Source organism: Artemia franciscana, chromosome 13 (genome assembly GCF_032884065.1).
Source record: "Artemia franciscana chromosome 13, ASM3288406v1, whole genome shotgun sequence".
Classification (NCBI taxonomy): domain Eukaryota; kingdom Metazoa; phylum Arthropoda; class Branchiopoda; order Anostraca; family Artemiidae; genus Artemia; species Artemia franciscana.
The window spans coordinates 19,568,797-19,589,492 of NC_088875.1; the positions used below are offsets into that span (position 1 = coordinate 19,568,797).

The following is a 20,696-nucleotide window of genomic DNA, read 5'->3' on the forward strand; positions in this document are numbered from 1 at the left end:
AAGGTACTGGCTGAAACCTAATAATACCTTTTTTTCTTTATTATCTTTAAAAATTATTTTATTGCAAGATATATTAATAAAAAAAGAAAGAGAAAAAGGGCTCCCAAATCAAGGACTTTGATTTCCCACTTGAGTTGGGGAAATTGTAAAATTGACATCTTAGTATTCTTAGAAATAAATTTTAACACCTGCTACAGAAATGGTTCAGGCTAGGGATATAGGCAAAGGTAAGCCTTTGGATATATCTTCTTCTTGCCAAAGTCTCAATTCCTTGATTTTAGGGCTTTCACGTGTTATATAATAACTTGCCTATTGTTTACTTTCAAGCAAAGCTCTGTGTCCCTAAAATATCACCTTCACTATCAGCATCTGATCAATAAGTAATTATTGCCTCCCCCCCTAAATAAACAGAACTATTATTTGCGGTGGTATACCGTCTTTGCCATATTTTTCGTTTTTCGTTTTCCTCACCCCCTTCCGAATTTGAGCCCTATCAAACAAAGTTTTGCATAAGTTCCAGATGTGTATAAAACGCAAAAAGACAAGTTTTTTTTTCTACTGCAAGTAAGGAGAAATCTTATGATTTATCCGCAAAAAATTTGTCTATGGAGAATTTCTCCTGGTAACATCTTCCCCATGGAGCATATAGCTCGTGGGTATCTCCCTCAACGTAAAATCCCACATATGTTTTCAATCCTGCTGAGAATTTCACCCCGGCATTTCTCCCACAGCATCTCCGCCTGTAAAATGTGTCGCCAACGAGAAAGTAAGATATATAAAACGAATCTCGTATACGAAACGTGGTAAATTCCCCCCTGAAAAATTTTCTCAGGTACGTTTGCCCCCAAAAACTTCAATTCCATTAGGAAGTTCTCCCTGAAAAAAAAATCCGTCCGCAGAAAATCTCTTCTCCCCTGTAAAATGTTGGTCCAATTTCGCTATAGCAAATACTGTATATATGAAAGGTGGGCAGATTTTATAACTTGTGTCCGACGGTTCTTGGGGGTCATATCATCTCGAAAGATGTCGTTATTGAACTTTTTAATTATACTGAACAAAATGACCATCTCAAAATTCTAATACTTTTTGGTTACTATTGAGCCACATTGCTCCCTACTTGCAGTTCGTTACCGTGAACTGTTTGATAACAGTTGAAATATATATTTAATAACAGAAGTATTATCAAAACTGGATGCGACAAAGTATTTCTATGGTGCAAATATAATGGAGTCCAAAAAGGAGTAAAACCGGAGCTGCCCTCATATGCTCTATGATTTGAGATTAAACAGCCTTCTGATTCTGACCTTTGTGCATTCTCCAATATTCTCATTTATCTGTCAAATAAAAATATGCACATATTGTGAAGTATTTTCTAACAAGGTGAGCCTTCTTTATCGTGCAAACAGGCATGTCTGTGTCAAGAGGGTGTACGCGTTTCACACCTTTTCTTTCCTGACTACCCACCCCCACTCCCCAAACCAGCTCTTGTGAAGTTGTTTAAAACTGATGTTTATTACTATTTATTGTCATTACTGTTAAATAATCCCCTTACTCTCACTTAGTCTTCACTGAGAAAGGCAAAATTTACATTAGCTGTTGTAAGTTGAATTTGTTGTTATGTTTATTTATTTTCGTATGTCTTGCAAATCTATACAACACGAAATCTTGTGATTTTTCTTGATCTTCCTGTTTCAAGTTGTGGCCTTCAATTCATTCAATCATTGCTTAGTTTCAATTAAACTTATGTCCTGCTGAAATATCACTCTTTCCAAGGAACCTACTGCATTCATGCCTGACCAAGAATGTAAACTGAGACAATTGGACCCCTCCACAAACTTAGAAATACCAAGATTTCCTATGATTTCGTTTATTTTTACAATTCACCGTTTTCTTTTATTTTTATTTTCCTAGGGTACATGATTTGAGGCTTATCAGCTTCTTTTAATATTCTATTCATTTCTTTCACAGCATAAAATCACACATAATCAAGTACTGAAAAGTATATTCGTACAAAGTATGACTTTTGCCTCATGCAAACAAATAGCTCCAAATCCAGGGGGCCTGGATATTCCCCCAGAATCCTTAGCAGATAATTTTTAGCATTCTCAATAATTCCCCTCCCAAAAATCAGTTTTTCGGTGTGTTCCTAAAATAAACTTAACTGATACTACATATGATTGTTTGCTGCAGTTTTTTTACCTGTTCCTCATAATATATCCCAGCAATTTTAAATTTGGTCCTCCCTTGGAGACGAACAATTATCATTGTACATTGTCTATTTTCATTGTGTTGCCCTGTTTCATCGTACTTCCAACAGATTTCATTTAGTTATGGTTTGAAGCAATACATTATAATTTGACGAAATTATAGTTTATCCATTAGTCTGAACCAAACGTTACAGTAACAATATCCTTGCTTTATTACACTGAGAAAGTTTATGTTTCTAGAATAGTGTCACTTACCGCGTAACTATATCCTAGCTCAGTCTTGGGAATGGTCCGAGAGAAATTTTTCTTTGATTTTACTGGTTGTAATTTTAAAAAATAATAATCATTCATGTATATCCTAGAAGCGTATTCAGACATTAGGGGGAGGGGGGCTGTGATGTAGTTCAACTGGATGTGACACTGAAAAATGGAAAGATTTAAATTTTCTGAAGTTTCTAAAGTAAGAATCGTATTGTAAATTTTCTTAATTTATTGTATTTGTTTCAGATGAGAGGATGAACTGCAGTGTTTTTCTTGAAACGACCAATAACGACAAGTTCTGAAGCGCTTCTGTATTGGTTATTTTTGTTTAAATTATTTGTTTTTGGTATTCGTATTCGTTTAACGAAATAGCTATCGTAGCCCTCAAAAATGAACGCTAAATTACGCTACTTTTACAATCACAAAATGGTCACTAGTTAGATACACTTACGAGATACAGTGCAACTTTCGGCTCAGTTGTTAAATGTACTTATGAAATATGGTACAAAGGAGTTTGCTAATCTGTTCGTACGTCACTTGACTGGTTCTAGTCTGTTGTAATACCTAGTATGTCTGCTGATTGATGTGGATGGCGAAAGTATGGATCGGCGCTTCTGGTTTGTTAATAGTGATGTCCTATTGTGAATAGTGATGTGTTTTGTTCTGAAGCTGTCCTGCAGAGTTTAAGATAAAGCCTGAAATTTTTCGTTCCAGGCATAGTCATGGCTTTCGATGGCCCTGGTTATACCTAATTTGGTTGATTAATAAGTGACATTTTTGTATGTAGAGGATTAAATGTTAATTAGATACTGTCCAAAAAAATTATTATTGAAATATTGTTTCTCTCAGCTCAATAAAGTTAAATTTGTAATTAGTAGATAATGGGTGACCCCGCCAAGGGATGGGGTGACCCCCCTCCCCTTTGGCTTGGGTAAAAGTTATATTATTAGATGTCTATGACTCGATTGCGGGATCAATGCTTGGATCAAAATACGTTTGAAAAAGATTTGACGACGCTTAGTCTGCCTGCCTTAAGTGTTTAGAGAATTGCCCAGTGTTTGGTGTCGCCTGAGCTTACAGGGTATTTTGTAGCTTGTCATCTCGTAAATCATTGAAGCTTCAAAAGGTATGCAAAGCCTGTTTATTTTTAAATAAAAAAATGAGAATTTCAGAGTTGATATTAATTCCAATGCTGTGACGAATGATGAAAGTATGGGTAATTCGTTAGCATCAATTGAAGTGTATAGCCCCAAGGCTAACACAAACATCGAAAATATAAGCAATTTCTGCGAAAGTGACATTGGAAACTATATCTGTAAATATATAGAATTGAGAAACTGGATGATTATGCGCGCTATCAATTGCTTCAGTAACCTTAGATTTCGCCGTCTAACTACAGCTTTCCCTATTCCGTTCACAAGAAGCAGGGCAGGGACGAAAAGAGATTTTTCAGTCGTACTCACTTGGAAGAATTCCATTGGCTACTGCTCTCAAATAGGACGAGAGGTTTATTCTGTAGATATTGCGTTTTGTTTAATATCAGAGGGGGGGCTGGAGGCTCCAGTACATTGCAAAAGCTGGTAAAGAAGCCCCTCGTGAATTTTGCTAATCTATCTGGAAAAGCATACGACGTGGTTTCTAATGAAAATAATTAGTATCAACAGTTGACGCAGGCAAACATTTTCTTCTAAAATATAATAACCCTGAAACCAGCATTTTACGGCTTGTAAACGAACAACGTAGCCAGCAAGTCCAGGAAAACAAAGCGAGATTGAAGCCTATTGTAGAACCAATCATTTTCTCAGGTTGACAGAACATTGCTCTTCGTGGCCATAGAGACTATGGAGAATTTTTGGTAAAGAAAGAACCAATGACAAACGAAGGGAGCTTTTTAGATACCGTGTAAATAGTGATGACATCCCTTTAAAACAATATTTAGACAGCTCAGGCACAGAAGCTACTTATATAAGCAAAACAACGCAAAGTGAATTAGTTGAATATTGTGCTAAAGAAATTCTTAAAGAAATTCTTGCATAGTTTTATTCTGCCAATTTATACAGTGTGGTTGTTTATGAAACAACAGATATGTTACAAGTCATAACTAAGTATTGTCCTTTGCTCCAATTACAATTGCACAAGTCCTGATTATTTCCTTGGTGTTTTAGACTTACACGACACATGTTAGTCGGCCAGCATTCGAAACTTTGAACTGATCATTAAAGGGGAAATACTTGGAAATGTTGCGTTGGATTTTCTTCGATCTCTTTGGCTAGACTTGAAAAATTGTGTGGGCATAGGTACTGATGGATGTGCTATAATGGTTTCATAACATTGTGATGCTGTAAAAGAAGTTCAAATAGTAGCCAAAAATGCCTCGTGTTTCTCATATTTTAACCATGCTCTAAATGTTTCTATGTCAAAACTTCTTTTGTCAGGAGTATTAGAGACAGCATCGGAGTCATCAAAGAAATAGTCGCTATTTTTGGTGCTTCAGTAAAGAGCAATTATGTTTCAACCATAGTAGTGAAACCACAGCTATCTGGCATATGTGAAACGCACTAGGTCTCAAGGTACGATTCCTTAATGCAGTTCGTGGTAGAACGTTCCAAAATTGCGGAAGATCTTGATATCATCAGCGGCATCGGCAATTGTACCAAGTTACACTCTTAGTAACGTATCTGGACTGCCTTTACGGCTCGGTTGACTATTTCGAAAGAAGAGCTTGGACCTTGTGTCTACAGCAAGCCATGTTTAAGACCTTCTTACCCAGCTGGAAGTCAAGCGTCGGGAGAGTGAAAGCGAGTTCAAGAAAACCCTTGACGAGGTAACTAACATAGCAACCGACCTAAGTTAAAAAATTGCAGTCCTAAGAATAGCGAAAAAGCAAACGAATTGGATCGATGTACCATTCAATTCATATAAGGAATATCATAGACAATCAGTTCTTATTATCCTGTTGGACACGATTATTTTGGACTTAGAAAGTCGTTTTATGTAGAAACACTGGCAAGTTTCAAGCTCAGTATTTTCTAGCCAGTAACTTTTATGGACATAAATAAACAACAATTGACTGATAAGGTTCGTGATTTATCAGTGTGATATTGGTCAGTAATTGGTTTGTGAATCTGCCCTGATCAGAAAAGTGACAAACTGGAAAGCTCAGTGGGTTTTTTTAGGAGAAAGTAATGCAGTCATATGTAAATAGCGACGAAGACCACACTGCATTTCCATCACAAACATCAAAAACAAGAAGAACAATAGAGAATTCTTTTCGTAAGACAGTGGAAATCTAATTTGAATGAATATTTCAGCCCTAAGTCCCTATGGCCCTATTTGAATGATATATTCATTCAAATTAGATTTCCACTGTCTTACAAAAAGAATTCCCTACTATTCTTCTTGTTTTTGATGTTTGTCAGGCAAATTTAGAACACCTGAAACACTAGCGGAAACCTTAAAGAAACGGAACTGCGATGCTGATATTTGGCCGAATATTTCAGCCCTCTTGTAGATCCTCATGACTCTACCTGTCAGCGTGGCGACTGTATAACTAAGTTTTTCTTCCTTGAGAAGATTGAAAATGTGACTAAAAAATAATATAACGGATGAAGGACTCACCGGACTTGTCCGTCTTTACGCCCACCGTGATAGTGCAATAAGTACAGAAAGTATTATTGATAAACTTATTAATAGTGGAAATAAGAGGTGAGAATTTGTGATATGATATTGGTAATGTTTCTATAAATGCGGTTTTGTGGATAGCTTTAAAAAACTTACAGCAGAATAACAAATAAAAGCAGAGGCATGCAACTTTCAATATGAGTAAGTATGTTAGGGTTAATTTTGAATGGGAACTTTTCGAAACGAGTTTCTCCCCCCTTAAATCCTGGATCGACTATAGTTTGTAATTGTGAGGTGGAGAAGCACTATTGCTTTCAAAGCTGTTTTTTTCTCGTGGTCAGTGTTCTTTAGCTCCGAAGTGATAAGATACAAACTCAAAACTCTTCCCGGGCCTGGCAATCTTGTAACGGAGCAAAAAAGTAGCTGTGAAGTTTTTAAATCTCTTGTAATTTTCAAGAGAAAAAGTGTTTTTCCTCATGCTATGTATAATTATAGAATCAAACTATCCAAATTAAGTTTTTTCAGAATAATTATATTTCGTAATCTTGGAGAATATTAAACTTTCGCTCTCAGAATCAGACAGAACTCCGTATCTCTTCTAGATTTCTTTGAAATAATTCTGGAAAAGCTTATCTCAAATACCAAATTCTGACTTTTGAACTGTTTTTTTTTTTAGTTTTTTTTATTTGATACCCTTTTGTATTTTAATTGAGTAACGCTATGAAAATTACGCTTGGAAAATAATACCGTAAATCTTTATTTCGAAAGACAGAAGTTTCTATTTTTTATTTGTTTTCTAAATTTTCGATTTTGATGTTTATTATGATTTGATGTTTAATATCCTGAAAAGTAAGCAAGTACTCTTCCATCCGAAAATGACCTGCGCTCTAAGAAACAACTTCTAAAGTTATCTTTCATCAATTTCCTTAAAATCCTAGAAGTACACCTTCCTTCTAGACAAGACAGATTTTGTTTTTCCCCAACGTGGATAGACAGATCTTAATCTTTCAAGAATTGGAGCTTGAATTATTTATCAATAAACAAAATTTTTCTGTGACATTTTTGTTTTTAAGTTTTGGCACTGCAAATTCCCCACATTGAATACTGATAGAATTTCCTACTATATCCTCGTCAAGATAAGCAAAATATTTGCATCTCTCATAAATTTCTGGAAAATAATGTCGTAAATCGATTTCGAAGTAAAAGTCCCGATCTTTTGTCCCGGTATTTTGATTTTTATCAAATTTTAGGCGTGTCTGTCGGTTTTACTTCTTTTTTTTAATTTTCCATTTATCTGCATAGCACCAAACGAAAATATAGTTTAAATGAAAAGCTACATCTTAGATCCGATGATTTTTTGCTTTTCGCTAAGAGTATATAGGAAAAAAAAATGATGTTTATGGTTTAATGGTGCTAAGAAAGAGACTTATGTATGTTAAATGTGTTAATGAGCTTCAGAAATATTTCAGCTAATGCACGGTTCAGAACTTGATTTGTAAATCAAAAACAAGTGCACATTCCCATTTAGCATTTTACGAACAAACAAGAAATTAAATCAACCAATTGTTCTGCGAAAAAGCTGTTTCTGGTAGTTTTATTTTTTGATTAACTTTCTATTTGTCTGCAAAACAATAAACGGGAATATGGTTTAAGTGAAAAGCTGTATCTCCCATCCAATGATTTTTGTATTCATTTACACGTCTTTAACAGCGAAATTAGACATTAGCTAGCTCGAAAATCGAAAATGTAATCGTAATTCCCTTTTGTAATTGGTTATCTCTGTTGACTTTTCCAAAATAGTTACAGAAAGTTTTACTTCTTTCCAAGCATCATCAGACACATTTTGAAACTTGGAGGGAATGTTCATTGACATAATGTGCCACTTTTCTTCCTTATTAATGCAGTGCATGTAACTTGTTTTTTCCCCATAGTATATATAAAAATGGTCTGCTTTGCTGAATATGTTTGTTTGTCAAAGAGGTGCCTTTCACATTTTTAGAATAGACCTCATTTAAGTGATTTCTCATCACTTTAATGTATTTATCTAGTATGTAACACAAGAAAAGACCTTCACTAAGACTATCAGCTGAATCATACGCTTACTTATAATCTATCAAACAGTTCGTGGTAACGAACTGTAGTAAGGAGCGACCCGGCTCAATAGTAAACGAAACTCTAAAAAACGGAATTTTGATGATAAAAGATACATCAAAAGAATCGAATTTTCACGCTGATTCTAAATATATAAGTTTCAATTAATGTAGTCTTTGTCATCAAAAGTTACGAGCCTCCTGTCAAGCTCCTATCTAAAAAAATGTGGAATTTCGTATTTTTTGCCAGAAGACAAATCACGGGTGCATGTTTATTTTTTATTTTTTTTTTTTTCTAGGGGTCATCGTATCGACCAAGTGGTCCTAGAGTGTCGCAAGAGGGCTCATTCTTTCGGAAATGAAAAGTTCTAGTGCCCTTTTTAAGTGATCAAAAATTGGAGGGCACCTAGGCCCCCTCCCACGCTCATTTTTTCCAAAAGTCAACGGATAAAAATTTTAAGATAGCCATTTTATTCCGCATAGTCGAAAACCATAATAACTATGTCTTTGGGAATGACTTACTCCCCCACAATCCCTGGGGGAGGGCTGAAAGTTACAAACTTTGACCAGTGTTTACATTTAGTAATGGTTATTGGGAAGTGTACAGGCGTTTTCAGGGAGATTTTTTGGTTTGGGGTGGGGTTGATGGGAGGGGGCTATGTGGGAGGATCTTTCCTTGGAGGAATATGTCATGGGGGAAGAAAAATTCAATGAAAGGGCGCAGGATTTTCTAGCATTACTATAAAAAACAATGAAAAAATAAACATGAAAACGTTTTTTTCAATTGAAAGTAAGGAAAAGCATTGAAATTTAAAACGAACAGAGATTATTACGCATACAAGGGGTTCTAAAAATACTTTAGCATAAAGAGCGAGGTATTTAGGAGGAGATAAATACCTCGCTCTTTATGCTAAAGTATTTTTAGTTATTTCAACTATTTATTCTACGGCCTTTTTGATTCAGGGGTCATTCTTAAAGAATTGGGAAAAAACTTACGATTTAGTGTAAAGAGCGAGGTATTAACGAGGGTACAAACCCCCTCGTACACATAATAAAAATATAAGAATATAAAAGTTTGTTACGTAAGTTAATTCTTAAGTTACGTATATTTTTTACTAATAAAAACGTTCGTTAAAAATTAAAAGTTCTAGTAGCCCTTATAAGTAACTGAAAAATTGGAGGGCAGCTAGGCCTTCTTCCCCACCCCTTATTTCTCAAAATCGTCTGATTAAAACTAAGAGAAAGCCATCTAGCCAAAAAAAATTAATATACAAATTTCATTTCAATAATTTATGTGCGGAGAGCCAAAATCAAACATGCATTAATTCAAAAACGTTAAGAAATTAAATAAAAGAAACTAGTTTTTTTTTAACTGAAAGTAAGGAGCGACATTAAAACTTAAAACGAATAGAAATTACTCCGTATATGAAATGGGTTGTCCCATCCGCAATCCCTCGCTCTTTACACTAAAGTTTGACTCTTTGCCACAATTCTACTTTTTAAAACAATTAAAAGCTTTAGCGTAAAGAGCGAGGGATTGCGGAGGGGACAACCCATTTCATATACGGAGTAATTTCTGTTCGTTTTAAGTTTTAATGTCACTCCTTACTTTCAGTTAAAAAAACTAGTTTTTTTTATTGAATAAACCTAAGGAATAAAAAGTTTCGATGACCCACTCGCTTCTCAATTTTGAGTCTAAAAGTGAAAATTTGGTCTCTCCTCTCCCCTTCTTAAAACTACTCCTCTCTTCTTAAAAAACTTGATCTGTATCATCTTTAGGTTAAAAAATTCCTATACTGACCAAGTTAATGCCTCTATAGTTACTACACTAACTCTTATCACTTTTCTTATAAAAGTGTCCAATTAGAGTTGTCCGGTACTTCCTCTTTTTCAAAAATTATATTCATAATCTATAGTGACTTGTATCTAACTTCATAATTACTATATTTAAAAAATCATTTACCACACTATCTACACCAGGGGCATTTTATTTTTCAATCCTTTTATTATTTTTAGCAGTTCTTTCTCACAAAATGATTCTTCTTTCACATCTAAAGTGTCACAAATTTTTCCGCTGTTTCCTATATCGTATTTCTTATATCTCCATCACGGTTTGAACATTCTGAAAATGTTCTACTCTTCTCTCTTTAACTTTTTTTTATCGACAATTGTGGCCTCGTTTTTATCTTGATGCTATATACCCTTTGGGTTTGTAGATGAAACTGTCCTACCAACATAGTAAAGCCAAGAAAAATGAGTTTCCGATTGGTGGGTTCATTCGCTGTTGTTTCAGTAACATGCCTTTTGTCAGCACAGCATATTCTACTTTTTCAAGAATAACACCATCTATTTATTATAGTAAGATAATCTAACTGTATAGGAAATGTAATAATGAATATTCCTAGAAATAATGGAGAAATTTACTATTGATCTAGATAAAATTCTTGATGAATTTGAACTAAAGGAAGGTATGAAAAATAAACAATTGTTTAAGTTCAAAGTAATTCGTGCTCTTTGGCATATGAGGCCTAATGTAGGACCTAGGTCATTGAGGCTTAAGTCTATGCCTTTTTCCTATGAGATACAGTCTTTATGCTAAGAAACAGGGGGAATTAAAGTTGAATTAGAATTTATGTTCTTTTATGAACCGATGATGACGCTGGAGGGTTACAGCTCCTATGAAAGAAACAAATTAGTAAACTAGGCTATGAGTTGTAGGCTAGGCCAGGCTACCATTGGACTCATTGTTTTGTACACTTTAATGGTAAATATTTCGGGTAAAATTCTAGTTAATTGACTTCTTGCTATCTCAGAAAGGGTTTAGGTTAGGAAAATGAAACTTTCAGGGATAGGTCTACAGGCTAAAGTATGTCCTGGGAAGGTGTTTTAAAGTACCCACCTCTACTCCTTCTCCCTCTAGAGGGCCCTGAAATTTGCCTACATGACAGGTCTATACCTATTGAAATTTTGACAAAACAACATTTTACCTTGATTTTCAGTTACTAGTTGCTTTCTCTGCTTTTAGTTCTGAAAATACAATTCCTGTTAGCCTATTTGAGTAGAATTTAGAGCCATGTCAATGTTTTTTTTTTAATTGAGGAAATGTATTTTTTAAAACCTTATAAAATGGAACTGAGCAAAGTTATGAAACTGAAAACAATTTTGTTGTACTTCAATTAAGCAGAAGATCTATTTTGCAAGGTTTCACTTTTATAACAAACATATTTTTAAAGGTCAGGGCCCTTTAGAGGGAGAAGGAGTAGAGGTAGTTACTTCAAAATACCTTCCCAGGACATACTTTAGTCTGTAGATTCAGCCCTGAAAGTTTCATTTTCCTAACCTAAACCCTTTCTGAGAGAGCAAGAAGTCAATTAACTAGAATTTTACCATATTTTGCTGTTCATATTATTTATTTACAAATAAAGTGAAAATATTATGGTAAAATTCTATTTTAACTACTTTTTGCTATCTTGGAAAGGGTTTAGATTAGTAAAAATGAAACTTTCAAGGATGGGTCTACCAACTAAAATTTTAATTTTTGAGGTTTGAAAGATCTACAAACACATTTCCTAAATTTAGAAATAGCCCATTGATATTGCTTAAAATTCTGCTCAAATAAGTCAGAATTCATCTACTCTTGAAAAAGGCATAGATAAATGTGCTTTTGCTGGGTGTTTGCTAGAAAACAGTTCTTGTGCTATATAGTTTGATAAATAAGACTAATTGCTATATGCACAGTTCATCTCAATGTCCTCTGCTGAAAATGGCATTAGTAAATATATCATTGTTCATATTATTGACTTACCAATAAATTGAACATACCACTTTTTTCAATTAAAATATGAGTTATCTATGAGTTTGACAAAATAATACTTTATTTTTGACAAAAAGATACTATATTTTCTCAGTTGTTTTCTACAAAATAATACTACATTTTCTCAGGACCAAACCTATTTATAATAAGGTTAGGTTAGGTCAAAAATTGCTTAAATTTGAATTTGTATTTGAAGTAATTTTTATATTTGTAAAGAGCATAAAAATGGCATTGAGTGGTATGTTCACTTTATTGGTAAGTCAGTTATATGAACTGTGATATATTTACCATGGTATCTTTGTAAAAATGAACAAACAACTTGGTAACACCTTGATAGGCCCCATATGTAAATCTAGAGATTCAGCTGAGGAAGATCTTCCTCAACTGCTAAAGTCAGTTCTGAATAAGCATTGTAACAAAATCAAAGATACATATGTTATGGTTCCAAAATGAATAGTGCACCTATATTTAAGGTATTAATGCTGAAGTGCAAAGCTTAGAAAACATCATATCATTTAAAGTATTTTGCCAATGTTGAGGAGATAGTCAGTCAAGCCATTATTGATAAGCTGCAAACTGAGGTTCAAAAGATGGGTTACAAGACAATGATAGACATAATATATGCACGAATTTGGGTGCATATAGTGTCCCACCCCAAACTAATGACTTACATTTCTTACAAAATTTTCTGAATAACCAGTTTCAAATTTATGTTGGCACAGTGACTATTTTGTAAAGGCTGTCAAGTGCAAACCCCAACTCAAATGCCCCCAGCTGATCTAATCAACCAGACTGCTAAAAGAAGACTGCCTACACAGAAAACAACTAATAGAAGAAATCAAGAAAAGAGCTGCTGCTGGTGAGCCAAAGTTATAAATTTAAAATGGTTGTATAGTGACAAAAATTAGCTAAAACAGGCAGCCATTGCCCTAGGCAACAGAATGTAGCTTTAAACACCTATCCCCTACCTTTATATAGTACAAGTAAAGGGAGTGATTTATCTGTTCTCTATACAAATGCAGACTGTTTATCTTTGAAAATCAATGAATTGCAAGCCCTCAAACCTCACTTCATTATTATTGAATAACTACCCAAAAAGTGTCACCAACCAAAAATGTATTTTTAGCAACTGTGTCATTATAATCTCATTGTAAACAGTAGGGTAAATGCACCAATGATTTGACAGTATAATTTTGGGACCACTGCTTCCTTCAAAACAGGATAACTGCTTAGTCATGACTTGGGACACCATCTCTTGAAGCTGTCATTATCTTTTGACAATGCAAAATGTGGACACTATATACTGTCTTGGTTTCACATTCCTCTGGCCTAAATCAGTGTGAATCTTCTGTACAGGGCACAAAATGGTATAATAAGCATGAATGAAATAAAGCTAACTGGACTTTATATATTTGTACTCTGGCAACTCTGCTCTCATGTGTGACAGTTCCCTACCATTTACTTTGTACCATTGTCTTCTTGCCTAATGCTTGATCACAACTCAATTCTATCTATTCTGAGATTGTTGCCTGCCTCAAACAAGCCAAGGTCATTGCTGGCCCTGTTTCGTGTGTTTGTTCTAAAAATAGTTCTTCATGGAAAGAGAACCCTCAGTTAAAAAGTGTTGAAAATTAGGCATAAATGTGGTTTCAAATATGAAATGCATGTGGCTGCTTTTGGTCATTTATTTGAAGTCTGAATTCAAATCTTACTTGTGAAGTGTCCAATATAAGGGTAAAGACTTTCCAAAAAGTCCTTGACTATGTGGTGAAGTGGTGAATTCCAGTAAGCTAAAAGCAACTGTTCTGTCCAGTTTCATTCCTGGTGATTCATGGGTTAGTCATTACTTGGCAATTTTCAGTACAGTAAGTTATGCAGTCCATACCAGGTTTTCTTGACTGCTTGATTCAGTTATTCTGTCTAGGTTATGCCAAAAAGATAATATGGGTCTGTTGTGAAAATCATTAAAAAACTAAAATCTAAGCTGATTGATTTGAATGCAATTTGTGTTGAACATTTAAGAGTTGATTCTTCTAAGTTGAATGGTCATCTGCAATTACTTTTTCAGTTTTGTGTTAGTAGCTCACTAGTGTCTGGCTCTTTCCTGTGTGGTACCATTATCTCTGCTCTGAATCAAGGGAAGGATCTGCTTAATTGTGGATCCTACTGCCCTATCACTGTAGCATGTAATTTAAGTAAACTATTTGAATATGTATTGCTCCATTTATTCAAGATAAATTTGATTATGATGCAATTCAGTTTGGTTTTAATTCGTGTCTAGGATGCCAGCATGCCCATTTTATACTTGCAACAGTGTTACAAAAAGCACATCATTTTAAAATGGAAGTTCACTTTTGTGCATTAGACCTATCTATCTAAAGCTTTCAATGCTGTTTGTTGCTCTCAAGCATGGTTTTCTCTGGTATGTTTGTGTGTGAATAGTTCAGTTATTTGTGCACTTTGATTTTGGTACCAGAATTCATTTATTCAGTTGAGACAGGGTCTGGTAAAGTCCTGGTTATATCTGGGGTCTGTCAGGGTGTTGTGCTTTCACCTCATATTTTTAAAGCTTGTTTATTGAATGTTCTTAATAAGATACCGTTTTCTTACTCTTCAGGGTTTTCAAATGTTTCCTATATTGTATATGTGGATGATCTTCTGCTTGTTAGCAGGTCTAAGTTTACTTCAATGAAGTCAGTGCTACTAGTATCACAGCTGTATGGGAAAATTGGATTAAGCCATAACAGTGATAAATGCAAATAAATAGTGTTCTATTATGAATCTTCTGCAATGCCATTTGATTGTGGTTTATTTTCTGTAAAATGTGTCAAATCTTTCCAATGGCTTGGGATCAGTATTTGCAAATCACTTATGTTATTTTGTTTCTGGGCATTGAGTGATATTAAAGAAAAGCTTAAACAGTTGTACACAAAAATTATCTCCAACAGGGGAAGATATAACAGAAAAGCACTGGCTAAATTGTACTCAAGTTTTCATGACCAATGTGGTTTTGTTCCCAGCTGGCCTTCATATCCTTTTTTGACCTGGGGGTATTAGAATTTTGTATTTCCAATATTCCATGTTTTTATTGTATATGTCTCCCAGATACAGTAATAGAAAGATTATCTAGATTTTTGACACTCCAGATACTGTAAGTTGTTTTATCAGACAAAGTAGCTGTCTTCAAGAGAGTATTTATGCCACCTTGGGTGTTAACCACCCTCTTATCTGGGTAGCCTTAGCACTCGAGTGTAATATTTATTTATGTATGTTGATGTTAAATATTTTTCTTCACTTTTTTTGTGTTATTCCTCTTCATTTCCCATATAGTGGGTTATAAATAAATAATATTATTATATTATATATTGTAGTTTAGGGGGAAGGTAAAGTGCCATCAGGTCTAGTGGTGAAAAAATGGAAAAATTGCAGGTTCAGTAAGTTAGCTAGGTTGGTAGTGTCTATAACTTCCCATTCTCGCTCTATTATCAGTTTTTGATGCATCATATATTGTGGTCTTGGCTAGAGAAATAGTGCCAAAATCTCTTTGAATTTTTCTTGGTTTCATCAGCAAGTTTGGATTGCAGGCTTTTGTGCAAGGCCTGCTTCAAGTTATTAAGTTTGTTCCAGCTTTTGGAATATTTCTCTATTCTCAGGGGATTGGTGCTTTTTACATTTCTTTCAATATTTGCTTTTACAGTTGATTTCCCACTTAATCTCCTTTGTCATTGTTGGAAGTGTTATACAGCCCTAAAACAGGAATTAATTGCACTATATTTCTGTTAATTGCATTATCATATTTAATTTTATCAGTATCCAACAGGTCCATGTGCTGCCATCCATCTAGGGCCAAACAAACACAAATTAGCCCCAGATGGGGTTGGAAAAGACTAAGAAAGGATTTAAAGGAACTTAGAACCATAGAAAGGGGGTAAAGAGGGAAGCTTTGGATAGATAAGGGGCAAACACAGCTGTGCTGGCCTCTGGTAGCTTGGTACAGCAGTTAATTGTTTGTATTAGTAGTAGCAGCAAATTTATAATTTTTTTTACAATCAAATATAGGCTACATCTTTTGATGAGAGGGTCAAGGAACTTATTCACATATAAAACAAAGCAACAACATGTACAGAACAGCAGAGGAATATGCTAATTAGGGTTATGTAGGATTATTAGGAATGATTAGGTTGTATTTGTGTGTGAAACAACAACTATGTATCTGAAAAGAGCATAAAAAAAGCATTGAGTAGTGTGTTTCCCTCAATCATATGTCAGTAAGGGAATCTTGTATATTTTAACTGATAGGTAGGGTTGGCTGGCTGTTGCCCTCAGGCTAGCTGGCAGTGGCTGACTACAATCTTGGAAAAGTTTGTTCTTCAGCATTTAAATTTAGACAAAAGTTATATTTACAGCCTAGTCCATTCAAATAAAATTATTTTACTTCAAAACATTTGTCTTTGATTAAATCTGTCAAATATTAAGGATGTCTATTATTTAGGTACTCTATTCTAGATTTAAGATACTGTGTCCATAATTACTTGAAGAATATATTAAATTTTGCTTGCTAGCAATCATGTATCTGCCATATATAAAATCATGTATCTGCCAGCTTAATGATGGTTGTGGGATATTCTATCTGTGGCATTCCAATGTGTGTGCCATGGCTTGCTCAGCTACTATTTATTGACCAATAACTTGAATGCATCCATTTTGGTAGAGGTTGCTGTTCCTTCATTAAAAGCCTTCCACAGGCGCTTTCCAGAAGAGCTTTTGAGAGTGACAGCAAATTTTCTTTGAATTGTCTGGTTGAAAAGGGCCAGGAATTGTATCTTTAGTATTCAGAAGCTTTTGTGCTGTTATTGTATGACCTAGTTTGCAATGGTTAGTTAGGGATGTCAGTTTTAGCTTCTGAAGTTAGAATGAATACAGGACATCATGTAAGATTTTTTTTTCATTGCCCTATTCTGGGCTTATTTTAGAGCTACTTTGTTTGTCTTTTACTTTGGCATGCTGTATGCATCCCAAACTCTAGCTTTTGTTGAACTAGACTCTTATGAAGCTAGGTCATGACAGTTGGAGATCTGCTTGTGATTGTTCTTTTATGAACAGTCGTCACAAGTGGTAGACGAGGATCCATCATTATAGTCCATTTAGAATAGATTACAGGGATTTTTCTTTCCATTGTGAATGATCTTGCATTTTCATGCATTGCTTTAACTTGCATTTTAGAGCAAAATTAGGTCCAATATTGAATCTATTTTGTTCTGTTGTTGAGATTGCAATTAAAACACTTTCCAGAAAATGTAAATAGAGGGTTTTGACTGCATTTACACACCTGCACCATTACAACACACCTTCACAACTGCATTGACACACCTCCCAAATAGGAGACTGCTAGGATAGATGCAATTTCCCTTTGTGTCGACATAATAATTTATGCTTTGGATGCTCAATCAATGGGCTCTGAGTCATCAGCATAGAGGCTTACTTTGTTCAAGGTGATCACACCATCTTAAAATGGGTATTCTATTAACATTATCAAAGCAGTAAGTTATGACAATAATTGCCAAATTATTTCGAGTGATTAATTATTTTGCCAATATCACTAGTAAACAAGCAGAAGAAGAGAGGTTTTCATAGCTCCCTTAAACAACAGGGAACAAGTTGTAGAAACCTTTGTTTCCTTTGCTTAATAGTATCTTAGTATTTTAAATAAGCCTACTTTCTAATTATCTTCCAATATCATATCTCCTTCTGTTTTGTAATGCATTTTTGGACTACCCCTGGGCTATGATTCTTGGATTTTGAATGATGTGCTGAATTTTCTTGCACAATTACTATCCAAGGGTACAAAAATAGATTGCATTGTAACCTTACCTCTAAATTTCGTTATGGATAACGCAATGTTATCAGAAAAGGTACTTTATTATTCCAAACTTAATTTTGAAGGCTGAGTCATCTTCAGTCATGTCAAAGACCAAAAAACTATTATTGACATGTGTAAGCTCCTTGTCTTAGCTGCCAAAGAGAAGAAAACTGTACTATGTTTTGTTATTTTCTATCCCTATGAAACTTCAATTTTTGACAATGCTGTTTCTGCTACATTGGCTTATAATCCTTTCAGGGCTGAATTATGATAGAGCTAAAAAAAAAAAAATCAGATTTTAGCCTAAAAGGAACTCACATATGATGAGTTTGAAACAAAATATCAGTTTCATTCATTCATTCCAGACTTACAGTCATGACTCCCATTGGCATCATCTGCTGTCAAAAGCCACAAAATCCATATACTGATCTGATATAGAAATTTATTTTTACTGCCAATACAAAGAAGAAGAAATACAAAATAGTCATTGGGTATGAAAGATTTTGAAGCAGTTTCTGTTCTGCACCAGACACAATGAAACCTGACACTTTGAACAATGGATTTGAGCATAAGTGGAGCAGAGCTGGCATCGCTTCTTATCAGCCTCTACCTCCAGCCCATACTGGATGCCGTCATAGCAAACGCCATCACATGGCTTTGGTTTGACAAGCTTTCTTTTTTTTGGAGTGGAACAGTCTTGGTCTCTGAGGGGTCTTCTACAAGACTTTCGAGTTGTATCAATTGTAGAGGTAAGGTAGTTGGCGATTTTGCTCTTGAAGTCTAAGAGGCTCTTTTTGTGTGGTCGGCTATGATGACCTGTATGACGCCAATAAAGCAACCATGCATTGACAACTGAAAGATCCAAAAAACTAGTAAAAGAGACGCATATGCCATTTCTTTCCACGGAAATCTATCCTGTACAGCTCAATGAGTATGTTACTGAGGTCAATGGCAACCATGAATTTGTTTTACTCAGCAATGCACAGGGGAAGGACAATGTCAACGTACTTCCTCAACTTACTGTCCTAACTTTTGCGGTTTTCTAAAGGCTCAGCACCAACAAACAACAGAGCAATAGAGACACTTTTGTTGTCGAACCCCTTTGTAGCCACTATATGGCTATTGGTCTCAACTCTGTAGTTAAATCTCCCTCTTCCCTTTTTTTCAGTACATTGTCAGCTTTGATAACGCAACCTTTCAGTCTCTTTACCCTGATGATGCCAGCTGAATGAATCCCAAGTAAAAGGAGCTTGCGAACCAGTAGTATCCTTGTGTAATAATTGTCAAAAATGACCTTGAAGTTCTTGTGTCATAGAATTACCTCTGCTAGTCTGAGCACAACATCTACTCCCTGACATAGCTCATTGACTGGAACTAAACCTTTCTCGGTATAGACCTCAAAGCCGTAGATGATTCTGCTGGCCTCTGCACAACTCAATATCTTGATTCCTCAGGAGTGGGGTATGTCCTTGAGGTATTGCTTGTAGCCCAGCCTTCCCTTATAAGGGACTTTTTACTCATCAATAATCTGCCTTTCCTTTGCAGGGATTCTTTTAGATTTGCTCACAGGCCGTCTATAACCGGCCAAAGTTTGAAAAGAATCTTAGCTGTATTGACCTTTTGCAACAGCAAGATGACCATTGTTTGCATGAAAAAATCTTCAAAGGGTTTTGAACTGGTCCCTGGATAGGACATCTGCAATGAGCAGAAACCTTTTAGCTCTTTCCTAGTGGTGAGAAATTGTGGGCTGTTTTATTTTGCCTGTAAGCATATAGATTCCCAGGAACTGTCCCATCTCTTTGCTGGTGACTTCCAGTTGGACACCCTCCTTCTGTATTGCATACAAATTGGATTGAAAAACAAGGCCTTTGATCATGTCATTGTCAAACATGTGCTGGAAATATTCAACAGGGGTTGGAATTTCTGGAAGAGGTGGAGGAAGAGAAGACTTCCAGGTTATGTAGGGTGATTCAAAGTTTTGTGTTCTCCATCTAAATTCTCTTAAAGGTGAAGATTTTGGTGTACCAGTGGTAGATGGGTCACTAATGACAGGGCCAACCAAAGGGGATCATGATGGAGATGCACTTCAGTTGACTATGTGTACGTGAGTCAACGACGATAAAGGTAAATAATTTTCATCGACGTTGTATTAAGGGAGGGGTAAACAGTGGGGTTCCAGTCAGGATCGTTCTCATCTTCATCTTGGTTAAGGTCCCAATCGTCTTCGATATCCAGATCAGACCGTTTTCCATCTGGTTCAAAAATATATTGAACAGCTTCGTTCCGCGAAAAGATGTGGTTCGCATTTCGTGTAGTCTCTCTTCTGAATATCTTTCCTCTCTCTCTGACATGATAGCACTAAAAATAATAATGTAATTATTACATTCAATTTTTTTTTTACATACATTATATAATACAAAGTGGCTGAGGCCAAATAGAGTAGAAATCATATGTGAAAATAATTGTCAATACATTAAACCCATCATGATGGGTAACGGCCCACAAGAAGACATAAAAGGTACTGGTAGTGGGTGGCTACCACAAGAAGACATAAAAGGTACTGGTAGTGGGTGGCTACCACAAACTACTTCAACTTAGCTTAACGTTAGTTTTAACTTCATGGCTGATTAATGCTTCCAATCAAACAAATGAGTGACCCTGCCGGTGTACCAGAGATCCTCGACCTCAAATAATTAGTCGTAATTGATATTCTAATCATTCTTTCCCTGTCAAATTATTTTCTTTAACTGTAACGCTCCAATCAAAGAAAATACGTTTTTTTTTGTTTATTTTCCTAACCTTCAGGAGTTCCTTCAATTACAAATCTAAGAACTGAAATGACA

At 35.2% G+C, this 20,696-nt stretch overlaps 2 protein-coding genes across 3 annotated transcripts in view; both read left to right on the forward strand.

The window, feature by feature from the left end:
• The window catches only part of LOC136034622 (mitochondrial potassium channel-like), a 66,316-nt gene extending 63,039 nt beyond the window's left edge, over positions 1 to 3,277 (forward strand). The window contains exon 6 of the transcript XR_010619218.1: positions 2,715 to 3,277. The gene's annotated coding sequence lies outside the window, so the exon portion shown is untranslated. The remainder of the gene's footprint in view (positions 1 to 2,714) is intronic.
• Positions 3,278 to 6,271: 2,994 nt separating this feature from the next.
• The window catches only part of LOC136034623 (zinc finger FYVE domain-containing protein 9-like), a 67,386-nt gene continuing 52,961 nt past the window's right edge, over positions 6,272 to 20,696 (forward strand). Inside the window, exon 1 of one of the 2 annotated variants that reach the window (XM_065715920.1) lies at positions 6,272 to 6,290. In XM_065715920.1, the coding sequence (XP_065571992.1) occupies positions 6,287 to 6,290 (4 nt within the window). In that variant the 5' untranslated portion in view covers positions 6,272 to 6,286. Of the gene's footprint in view, positions 6,291 to 10,524; positions 10,648 to 20,696 lie in introns of those variants that run through there. The other variant, XM_065715919.1, reaches the window with a different exon arrangement.